At 34.0% G+C, this 13,104-nt stretch overlaps 1 protein-coding gene across 1 annotated transcript; it reads right to left on the bottom strand.

Moving 5' to 3' along the window:
• Positions 1-8,213: 8,213 nt before the first annotated feature.
• On the bottom strand, positions 8,214-8,927 carry LOC125833884 (uncharacterized). Its single transcript, XM_049513033.1, has one exon. The coding sequence runs from the start codon at positions 8,925-8,927 to the stop codon at positions 8,214-8,216; it is 714 nt and encodes a 237-aa protein (XP_049368990.1).
• Positions 8,928-13,104: the final 4,177 nt, after the last annotated feature.

The raw sequence follows: 13,104 nt of genomic DNA, 5'->3' as shown, positions 1-13,104 counted from the left end.
GTTTTTTTGTCCCTCTGTCGATTCATGGAAGCAACTATGTTGTTATGGAGCAACAATAAAATTTTGGGGGGGACTTTCTCACGTGCAAAAGAAAGACTCTATTAAAAAATAGACATATGTTTGGAAGAATACCAAAAGTGTACCAATTCTTGAAACATGGAGGACTATTAGTGCTCCATGTTAAAAGAGAAGGACTACTTTGATTCTTAACTAAAACATAAAGGACCATTTTGATCCTTTTCTCGTCGGTGTTGGATAACCGAAAGTATGTCCGGTATACACCTGAGCAGGTTGAAGTCCTTGAGAGGTTTTTAGACGGGTAAGGAAAACGGATAAAATGTTTATTGGGTTAGGTTTTTAGACGGGTCGGGCATGGGTTTAAAATGGGAAATGGGTTAATTTAAGTCAATTTGGGGATTTCCGTCAACATAGGGGCATAAATGATGAAATTAGTAACGGCAGGGGCAAAAATAACTTCATTTTAACGGTAAGGGCATAGTCAACTAATAAATCAAAGTTGAAGGGTATTTTTGACCCTTTTCCCTAAATTTTATTGTATAAATTAATACTCAATAAAAAGTATTGAAAGCTTAGAGTACAAGAATATAAGGGTTTTTTTTTTTTTGGTTAACTTTTCAGTTTCATTGATATAAAAAAAAAGTTACATCATTGGGCCTAATGCCCCAAGTCCCAACAGACAGAGAATTAATAAAGCAAGTAGTAAAGAAAAGGGCCTATTACGGACATTGTCCTTGTATTTCTCCCAACTCATCACTTTCCATTAGCTTAGGTTTCCTATTAAGGGGTCGTTTAATTGGGAATAAATTTTTCTAGGATTAGCTATTCGGAATAAGTTATCCCATCATGTAAATAATTCCGAGACTACCTAGTACCGCTTCAATCAAACACAAATATTTTAATCATTTATTTTATCCCTAAATTATTATACTTTACGTCACACAAAACGATTCCTAAGTGTACATTAGTGTTATGCCTTACAATTGTTGGAAGTGACTTTTGTTGATTCCACATTCTAGGACAATTTCTTGGTGATGACCATTCCTCGATTAAGCATAAGTCTTTTTCTATCTTAAGCCTCCAAATTTCCACCTCTTTAATTTCTTGGTGATGACCATTCCTCGATCTCAATAACAGGCCAATGTTGATTCATCTCAAATACATTTTGAAACCATCCATGTCAACAAACTAGTTTCCTTGAGCAACTTTTGTTGATTCCACACGTCCATCAATTAATTAAATACTTTATTTTATTTTATGTTTATTTAATCTTGGATTCTACCATTTTCCTATTCAAATCACTTTTACTTATGTTATTAGTGTCCTTTTATATAATTTGTTAAATCCGTAATAATTAATTATCTCATTAATATTCTTAATTGAATGAGGAAAATATTTCAAATAATATAAATTTAAAAGCAAGTATGGAAGGATCACTATATCTATAGCTAGTAAAATCTCTAGAAAAAATTTCAAGTTATAAAAATCCTACGTAAATCCCCAAGAAAAAATTTTCATCTCAATTCATAACAACATAATCCCCCAATATTTTCCTAAGTAATTAATTTCGTAGGTAAATCCCCAAGAAGAAGTTCCCAGCTAAATCCGCAACAAATAATCCCCCAATATTTCCCCATGTAATAAATTTCGTAGGTAAATCCCCAAGAATAAGTCCCTAGCTAAATCCGCATCAAATAATCCCCAAATAAATTTCCAGGTAATAAAATTACACATAAATTTCCACCAAAATATCTGTGTAAATTCGTAGGATAGATTACCTAGAGATTTTTCTATGAATAAAAAAAAGATTTAAAAAATATAATATTTTTCCATGTATCTGCGGATTTACCTAGAGATAGTGTACCCGCCGATATATTTCCCCAGGTGATGTCGCAAGTAGAGATTTTGCGCAATATGGCGAGCAAATTAACCTGCGGAATTTGTTGGGAAAATACAATTCACCGATAATATATCCTAATATTGAGGAGTTGAAAATATTCGCAAGAAAATCCGCATCTATTGCCTGCGAAGTTTTTCCCTAGGTAAGATCCCCATGTAATTAACTGTTTTCTTGTAGTGAATACCAAAGTTATTTATGTATTTCATTTATATAATGTTTTGTTGGTAAAATGTTGTATAAAAGTTATTCATGTATTAACAAAGATGTTTATCTCTACGATATGTTCCCGCATGAGAAAGAGTTTGTTATTTGAAGAGGGGGGGGGGGGTATTTGAAGTCTTTTAGCCACAGTTCAAAGCCTTGGCGTATCTCTTTTAGCCATGGTTCAACGCCCTGATGTATTTTTTTTGCCACAGTTCGAGGCCCCAACATATCTCTATTCGCCTTGGTTCGAATCCTAACATGTGGTTCATTTGGGTTCTTTATGTAAGATTAAGTACTTTCAGGATCTTGAACACGATAATCTTACATAGAGATCGTTAGAGGTACATACCTGATGCGGAAGACATCATTACAGAGAGAAGCGGAAGCGTTAGTCGTAAATTGGTTTCTACCTCCTTGCCCTAACTTTATGTTACCACAACTGTCAACGATGGAATTATTGTAGAGAATATGTGATAACCCTAATGAGTGGAGGAATGACCAACTTATAGAGGTTATGACTTAATCTGGTATGTCCATCAAGTAACCAATGTACGGACGAGATCTATTCCTTATTAAATATTATTTATGGTATTACTTGGGTTACAAGTAAACTTGGCCATAAGTAAGAAATAATTAATAATAATTCTTACATTCTCCCACTTGGCCCAATGACCATATAACATTAATATTTCATAAACATTAGTTGCGCATAAAATAAATCTCTTCTATAATGTCCATCATACATACCTCAATATAACAAACTACTAATGTGAGTTATGGCGGTTGTACATAAATTTTAAGCTACATACTTCCTTCCATATACTACTACATTAGCAACTTATCATACTAGGTTCATAAGCTATAAAACACATAACATTATGGTCCACAATAATGTCTCATAGAGACTTATCTTGTAATATCTCAAAACAATAATGTATACACCATTATGAGAAACAAGAAATTCATTAATGTATATCAGAAACACATAATTTGAGCTCAAAGTGTAAAAACATCATAAATGTATTAATCATAAGTACAACCAAGACCCATTATTTGAACACGTTCTTAAAATATCTTTGGTTGTAAGCCTTTTGTTAACGGATCTACAATCATGAGATCAGTTCTAATATTCTGAAGTAACACTCTTTGTTTATGAACTTCTTCCTTAACAGTAAAGTACTTTAATTCAATATGTTTTGACACATTTGGAGTACTTATCGTTCTTGGAGAAGAATACTGCTGCAACATTATCATAATAAATTTTCAGCGGCTTGGTAATGCTGTAGACAACCCCAAGTCCTGAAATGAAGTCCCGCAGCCATAATGCATGAATTGTGGCTTCATAACATGCCACAAACTTTCTTTGCAGTATTCTTTTTATTAATCAATTCCAGGATTGCTTTGATATCTTCCTAGCATTTCGACCGTAAAATTAATATCCGGTCTTGTGCAAGTTTGAACATACATCAAACTTCCAACAATAGAAGATAAAGGAATTGATTTCATTTCTTTTCGTTCTACATTATTCTTTGGGCATTGCATGAGATTAAATTTGTCCCATTTTTTGAATAGGAACTATTCTTGCTGAACAATTGTTCATGTTAAATCTCTCTAGAACTCTTTAAATATAGCCTTTTGAGACAGTACCAATAATCCTTGTGATCTATCATAGGATATTTCTATCCCTATCACATAGGATGCCTCACTCATATCTTTCATTTCAAAGTTCATAGAGAGAAAGTCTTTCGTCTCACGCAATATGCCTAAATCATTAGCATCACGTAAAATGTCATCAACATACATGACTAGAAATATAAACTTACTCCCACTGATCTTTTGATATATACACTGATCAACGGTAATCTCCTTAAATTCAAAAGATGTTATGGTATCATTAAACTTTATATACCATTGTCGTGAGGCTTGTTTGAGTCCATATATTGACTTCTTTAGCTTACACACCATTTGATCTTTTCCTTTAATTTTGAAACCCTCTGGTTGGTCCATATAAACATTCTCCTCGAGGTCTTTATTATGAAAGACATTTTTCACATCCATTTGATGTAACTCTAAATCATAATAAGCTACCAAAATCAAAACAATTTTTAATGAGTCTTTCTTTGAGACCGGTGAAAAGGTCTCTTTATTTTCAATGCCTTCTTTTTGAGTGTATTCCTTGGCAACAAGTCTGACTTTATATCGGTCAATATTACGATTTGAATTGCGTTTGGTCTTGTAGATGCATCTACACCCGATTCTTTTAGAACTTTCTGGTAATTGAACGAAATCCCAGAATTTGTTGTATTCCATGGATTTTAACCCTTTATTCATGGCATCAATCCATTTGTTAGACTCAGTTGGCCTGATGCGAATGAAATCGGATCTTTATTAATTCGAATGTCAAAATCTGACTCTTGCAAATAAATCACATAATCATCTGAAATGGCCGATTTTCTTAATGGCATTGTCTGTGGTTCATTTGCGTCAGATACTTGTGAGTTAGTTCCTTCTTGAAGTGTTTCACCCAAATGTTGTTCAACATTGTTAAAATGTTCTTCAACAAGAGGAACACCATTTGTGATTGGTGCGGAAGTAGGTACATTCATGGGCAATGAAATATTTACCCTTACCTCATTAATTTCCACACTTTTTTCGTTCAACAACCCCACTAACTTCACCATTCTCAAGGAATTTTGCAAATGGACCTGGACATTGTTCTGATTCGTTATACTTTCCATAATATTCACCACCTCTATCTGACCTAATGGTTTTCACTTTCCTATGCAATTGTCTTTCAACCTCATTAACTTACTTTCAACAAATAGGTAATTTATAACGTGAAAAGTCATCGATAAAGGTGATAAAATATTTTTCTCCACCTAAAGATGGAACATCAAAGGGTCCACAAATATCAGTGTGTATAATTTCAAGAAGCTGAGTGCTCCTTGTGGCACCTTTCTTGGTATGCTTGGTTTGCTTTCCTTTAATGCAATCCAAACATTTATCAAGATCAATAAAATTCAGATTCGGAAGAATCTCATTCTTTACTAACCTTTTTTTAATCTTTCTTTGGATACATGACCCAAACGTTTATGTCACAAATAAACAGAACTTTCATTTAGTGAACTACGTTTAATTCCAACATTTTTGATGAATAGTAAGAAGGAATTCAGAAAAATTATTATCGAGTTTCAATCTATATAAACCATCAATAAGAACACTAGAACCATAAAAATAGTATTCTTATATAAATTGAAACAACCATGTCCAAACTTAAAATCAAATCCAGAAACATCAAAACTTGAAAGAGAAATCAAATTCCTAAAAACTGAAGAAATATAAAGAGTCTGTAATAGATCAAGGTGATGTCCAGTCTCCAAGATCAAACGATAAGTCCATATGTCTTCAATTTTAGCCTTTATGGGATTTCCCATGAACAAGAAATCCTTATTTGGATTTGTAGTTTGGATCGTAGTGAATCCCTGTGTCACGCCCTGAGCCTACACCCTGGGTGTGGCCGGCACTCGAAGACCATTGCTGGCCCCAAGCGAACCTTTGGCCTGACTTTCTTAACTCAGCGGAAACCTACCTCAACAGAATAACTCCATGCAATGCAAGGACATAAAACAACTTAACTGATAAAATCTGGCCAAAAAGGCAACTCGAGTCTCAAAATATAATATTTACATATATACATAGATGAGAGACTCAAAACTAATTAGCTGATTGACTGTCTATGAAGCCTCTAAAATACTGAGATGGATATTGGGACAGACCCCGCACATCCTAATAAACCAAAACTAGGAACACAAAATAACAGAGTCCTCCAGAATACAAGGAGGCTCACCACTGACTCTGGAGTGCTCAACTGGATCAACGACGTGCTGGATGCTGATCCTAGGTACCTGCGTCTACATCGTCATAAGATGCAGGCCAACTGGCATCAGTACATTGAATGTACGAGTATGCGAGTTGGAAACTAAGCAACAAGGCTAGAAAGAGTTCTGGAAGAAACTGAATAACTTACCTGGCTTAACTCAACTCAAGCTGACTGACTCATTTCAATATAATGCAATTTAAAACAAGTTCAATTTAAAGAAAAGAAAACCTGCTATAGACTCTGGGTGTATACAAAGACACAATAAGTCTGAGATGTATATAAAAATACAATAACTGCTGTGTATAAAAATACAATAATTCATGTGTATAAAAATACAATAACTGTTGTGTATAAAAATACAATAACTGTTGTGTATAAAAATACAATAAATGTTGTGTATAAAAATACAATAACTGTTGTGTATAAAAATACAATAACTGTTGTGGGAGTTTCTCTAACCGACAACCATCACATAAGAGCTATAGTGATGATACAACGATTGACCTCACGCTGCCAGAGCATCCTCTACCCGATCAAAGGTATAAGACCTGAACTGCCTAATGGATCCACTAGTCGATTTGGAAAAGGATTCATCTAAAAAGTATGATCCTTTTCTACCCATGGTGGATAACATGGTTCTATGGGGGCTGTGGGTTCCTTGAACGCTCCCCCAACTCGGTGCTCGATACTACTCCCAAAAATGTACTGGCTCTTATGTTTTTAAAACATATTTCTTCCTGCTGATTTGAGATAATTACTTAAAAACTTAGCTCAAAGGCTATCTTGGAAATCTCAGTTTCCTTTCTTGCTTCATTTAGAAAGCGATTACTCTTTTCTGAAAAAACTAGCCTGAAGGCTCTTTGGAGATCTCAGTTCCAAAGCTTGTTTAAATGTAAAAACATTTCTTTAAAACTTCTTTGGGAATACTTAGTTCCCTAATAACTTTTAAGAAATAACTCAACTTTAAACTCTTGACTTAACTTGAAACTCTATACTCTTTGCTTGACTTGAAACTCTATACTCTTTACTCGAAACTTGAGCCTTAAAATGAAGTTAAAACATTCAATAAAGACTCTTGAACAACTTTAAAGACATGCTTTGACTCACTTCTTTAACTTCTAGACTTAACTCTTAACTTCAATTGACTTGGAAACTAACTCTCCTTGAATTGGAATTGTGGATTCAAGGTGTTTGATCACATGTTATGGACTAGTTCTTGACGTTTAGACGTACCTTGGAGCGTTGAAAACAACTATGAATCATAGGTACAATACCAAGGAACATGCATGAGAAAGTAGGGAATGAAAGGGAAAACTTGGCGTCCTTGGCGCTCTGAGAGGCGCGGAGCGCCAGCCCTCGAAGCTCAGAAGGACTGCTGGGGCGCACTGCTAGGCGCGGCGCCCCAAGGGAGAAAGCTCAGAAGCTCTTTTGGGGCACGCTGGCAGGCGCGACGCGCTAGCCCTTTCCCCAGAAAACTCAACTTTTCTTCCTTCTTTTTCCAACTCTAAACCTTATAAACCTCAAAGGTTCCAGCCCCAAACACTTAGAATCATTAAAACCCTCAACATATAAGAGATTCAACTCAAAACACCACCGGAAACATGTACCAAACCAACAAGAACTTCAACACAACACAACTACAATTTCAATAAACATCACTACAAGATTTCAACAACCACAACTAAATCTTTTCTCGAAATTAAACAAGTTTGGCGTGTGGGGGAAAGAATCAACCCAACACTATGAGCTCACATACCTAGTAGGGATCACCCCCGACGATCTCTGACGAAACCTTGCTTGATCTTCTCTTTCTCCTCTTCTCTCAAGAACCCTAACTCTCACTCTTTTAAAAAAGGGAAAAACTGATCTAAAAATCAATCTAACACCTTAATATATATCCAAAAGAAAAGGCTAGGAAAAAGACCAAAATACCCTTACAAATTTCCGGACGGACTTTCCTGCTAACTGCTCAACTTCCAAAGGGTATAACTCACTCATACGAACTTGGAATCGAGCAAACTCGGTGGCATTGGAAAGACCATTCCACGAGCTTCGCAAAAATAACTGGAAATACACCTAACTCATCCTGAGCTAGGATTTATGACTGATCAAAGTTGGCCAAAAACTCACTTTCTTCCATACTTAGCCAAATTTTCCAGATTTTTAATTCCTTCTAAAAATGACTATTTCCAATTCTAAGCCTCTTTATAGTTATTTCAAATTGCCGGATGTTACACCCTGCAACATAGTGGATACATGAGTAGATGCACCAGAATCAGGCCACCAAGTATTATTATGAACTTCTACTAAATTTGATTCGAAACATACAATGGCACTAAATGTACCTTTCTTTTCAAACCAAGCTTTACGTTTCAGACAATCTTTTTGATAGTGTCTTTTCTTTTTACAGAAATGACACACATCAACCTTGAGTTCCTTATGAGCATCCTGTGGCACTTTAGCAAGTGCTTTCTTTTTCTTAAACTTGTTGGCTTTCATTTTAAGTCCTTTACCAGCTCCTTGGCCCATGAGGTTAATAGAATGACCTCCTTGTTTCTTAAGTCTTGACTCCACTTGAGTAAGCATACTGGACAATTCACTAATATCCCACTTATCCTTAATAGTGTTATAGTAAATTTGGAATGGTCCATACTCAAGAGGCAATGAGTTCAGAATGAACTGAACCAAGAAGGTGTCATCCACTTTCATCCCCAAGGTCCGAAGTCTTGCTGCAATGTTAGTGATCTCGATGATATGATTTTGCATACTACACGACCCATCAAATTTCATGGTCGTGAGTTCAACCATTAGTGCACCAACGAGAGACTTATCAGCAGAACGAAAACGTTCTTTCACAAACTTCAGGTATTCCCTGGCACTTTCTGTTTGTGGAATAGCACTCTTAATGTTGTTAGCAACGGTCATTCGCAAGAACATAAGGCTCAATCTGTTAGAGCGCTCCTATGATTTATGAAAAGACTTCTCATCATCACTGCTCTTATCAGTAATGGCAGTAGGTTTGTCATTCAGCAGAGCCAAGTCAAGATCCATCACACCTAAGTGGAACTGGACTTGTTCATGCCATTCAGAGAAGTTCAATCCATTGAACACAGTAACAAAAGAAGTATGCGAATGAAGAGGAATAACTACAAATTAGATATACATGTTCACAAATAAGAAAATAATGTGAATTCAGTAAAGCGATAAAAATATATCGTAATTCTCATTTGGTTAGATACTACGACACATTATCATAATTTAAATGTCATTTTTATCTTTAATAGGTAATTGAATAATTTTAATCAAACATATACGACATCTTTGGATATACAATATAGGTTTGACTAAAAAGATTAAGTTACCTCATAATTTTCACTATTAGTAGAATGATTGATTCACCTTTGGGTAAATTCTTAAATTCTAGCAATAGTGAAAGTCAATTTATCTATTTATTTTTCTATATATAGACATTTCATTAATTTTCATAGATACATGACAATTTTATGAGTACATATTTTTCTTAACCATACTAGTTTGACCACTCTGGTGACTAACAAGCTATATGAATACAAATGCATACATAATCTCATAAAATTTTGTGCATGTGAATAATTTTATACATTTTAGTTTGGCCACTTTGGTGATTAACAAACTATAGAAACATAATACATGCATCAAGTGATCATAAATATTATATGTGTAGACGTTAATTTCTCTAGTTTGACCACTTTGGTGACTAACAAACTACATAAATACAAATTCACACATAATGTCATAAAATTTTGTGCATGTGAATAATTTTATACATTTTAGTTTGGCCACTTTGGTGACTAACAAACTATAGATACATAATACATGCATCAGGTTGAAAAACCAGACTCGGTCAATGAATTGTATTAATCCACATATGTCAAGTGATCATAAATATTATATTTGTAGACGTTAGTTTCTCTAGTTTGGCCACTTTGGTGACTAACAAACTATAGAAACATAATAAACACATATTATTTATTAAATAGTATAATGACCACTTTAATTTATTGCACAATTTAAAAGCAAAACATAATTATTACATTATGGGAAGATTAAGATTTTTTAGAATTTGTGCAAATTAAACTTTGCTAACAACACTTCATTAACATAAGAGTCCAAACACCTTAAATAGTCAAGCACAAAATTACGCTACTACAAAAGAATTCAACAATAAGTTTGAACATAATTTGATTAGACAAAATTAAACTTTCAAGAGATTAATTTTAAATCACAAAACTAAATTCAATAAATATCATAAAAACTTATACAATGATGAAATTTTAGCAGGTGTATAAGTTCATATTCGTAAAGAATTACTCCTATTAACAACTATGAGTATGTATAGTGATTTTGTCAATGTCAATATGCTTTTAAGTGATGTCGTCATATCTTTACACTTAATTAATCTCATAATTTGTTCTTCTAAAGTCAACAGTGTTCCATTAATGAACTTCAACAAGTTTGTCCCTTCAATACTTTATTTTTGACGAACTATTATAAAGTTTCTTTCACTTTTTTTTTTCTCAATTTTCAATGATACTTTGCTAGTCAAAACGGTAGAATAGATTACTACGTATATATGTAGAACAATAAAATACTTTAAGATTATTGCCACTAGTTAACATATTCATTAAGATTATCAGTTCAAACAATCCATGCTCTGATACCACATGTAAGATTAAGTACTTTCAGGATCTTGAATACGATAATCTTACATAGAGATCGTTAGAGGTACATACCTGATGCGGAAGACATCATCACAGAGAAAAGCGGAAGCGTTAGTCGTAAATTGGTTTCTACCTCCTTGCCCTAACTTTATGTTACCACAACCGTCAACGATGGAATTATTGTAGAGAATATATGATAACCCTAATGGGTGGAGGGAGGACCAATTTATAGAGGTTATGACTTAATCTGGTATATCCATTAAGTAACCAATGTAAGGACGAGATCTATTCCTTATTAAACATTATTTATGGTATTACTTGCGTTACAAGTAAACTTGAGCCATAAGTAAGAAATAATTAATAATAATTCTTACACTTCCGGGTGCCTTCGCCATAGTTCAAGTCTGGAGTCGGCCATTTCAGTTCTTGAAAGCTTTTAATCTAGCTAGTGTTATTCATAGTACTTCTGTGTACTTATCGAACTTATGTGAGTCCAAACTCATTTGAGTTATACATTTACTTTCTAATTGTGCACGAGTATACATACTTTCTAGGCTTATAGAGGTCCAGTTAGGTTATAGATTATTGCTTTACTTTACTACTTCGTTCTTTTTAGACTCGTGAGCTATATAGTTAGACTTTCCGTTATTGCTTTGTTCATTTGACCTCTAATTACTGTTACTTTCATATTCTTCATATTGTTTTTACTTTCCAAGTTCAGTCGACCTATGATGCCTACTGGGCACCTGTTGTTCTGATATTCATGCTACACTTCACATCTGTTTTCTTGATGTGGATTTGAGCGCCAGCCGACAACGGTGATTGGAGCCTAAGTAATGCGGAGATCTTCTGAGATGAATGGTGAGCTAATGGCGTCCTTGTTCGACTTATCTCCATATGTATATAATTTTTTACATGTCTTTTGTATTCGAGACAAATTTATTAAGTTAGTCAATAGCATAGGCTCGAAACTATGACTAGAACATTGAGTGCATGACATGCACATCTTACTCCTTACTTTCCTTATTCGTGCCTGTTTTTTTTCATAATTTCTAACTTTCACTAGTACATTATCCCTTGTTAAGGAAAATTATGTAAACAGAATAGTAAATGGCCTGATCCACTTAAGAGCGAGGGCTAGTTGATTGATTGATACAGCTAAATCACATTAAATAATATATACGGAGAAGGGCCTAAAATACTCTTCAAGTACAGGTAATGGAACAAAAATACCCTTCTTCCACCTTTAGGCTCCAAAATACCCTTCCATCTATCTATATGGACCTATATTACCTTTTCACTTAATAGATTCTTTAAGACTAATAATTAATCCTTTCATTAATGATGTGGCAGTCTTTAATTGGTTGAAATTGGAATTAACCAAAATAAGAATTTCTCTTAATTAAACCCAGATCCAACTAAATTCCACCCGACTCACTTAAAATTCTATTGACCCATATCTTAAATAATCAAACTTCAATCAACAACTTGCTCCAGTTATTTTTAATCCCAGTCAAAAAAGAGGTACATTAGACCATAAACAACATGAAACTTCCGAAAATTCCCTGGAAACATTCCAAGAAGGAAGAAGTGAAATACAAGATCAAGTGCCACTATAATCATATACCAATATACACCATATTTTGAAACACTATGAAAAGTCCAGCAAATCTCCAATCTCTGGGAAACATAAACTCAAAGCGGTAAAATTTCTCAAAATCCAAAATCCTAGAGTTCAAAAATTATTTCACTTCTTTCTTTTTTGCGATTCATATAAAGCACCGCACGCAAAAAGTAAAACCAACATAATTTTATTTCTTAAATAGACATGATTTTGGGAAATTCTCAAAGCAGAATCATGGAATAGAATATAAAAAAAAATAATAAAAATTTAGCCATAGCAAGAGATTATATGCTTGATGAAGAAAAGCGATTGATATCGCTTTTCTTTATCTGCAAATTTTACGAGAAAATTATATGGAGAGAAATTCAGAGTACAGAGAAAAAAAAGGAAACTCACCGCTACACACTCGGTTCTTCTTGTTTTTTTTAAAGATATGGGTCAGTAAAATTTTACGTGGGTCGGGTAAAGTTTAGTTGGATCCGGGTTTGATTTGGAGAAATTATTGTTTTTGCTTAATCTAAATTCCAGCCAATTAAAGATTGCCACATCATTAATGAAAAGTTTAATTATTACTCATAAAAAATCTGTTAAGTGAAAGGGTAATATAGGTCCATATAGGTGGATGAAAGGGTATTTTTGAGCCCAAAGGTGGATGGAGGGTATTTTTGTTCCATTCCCTATACTTGAAGGGTTTTTTAGGCCCTTCTCCGTAATATATATTACATTTTTGAACTGTTAAACTAGAAACAAGATTTAGGATTTTTCAAGTGGACCAAAA

This window comes from Solanum verrucosum, unplaced genomic scaffold (genome assembly GCF_900185275.1).
Source record: "Solanum verrucosum unplaced genomic scaffold, falcon-dt-bn FXZP01000108.1, whole genome shotgun sequence".
Taxonomy (NCBI): Eukaryota; Viridiplantae; Streptophyta; class Magnoliopsida; order Solanales; family Solanaceae; genus Solanum; species Solanum verrucosum.
This window is presented reverse-complemented; position numbering and strand designations above follow the sequence as displayed.

Coding starts and splice junctions, on each gene's coding strand:
- LOC125833884 (XM_049513033.1), bottom strand. CDS start 8,927: ATGACCGTTGCTAACAACATTAAGAGTGCTATTCCACAAACAGAAAGT.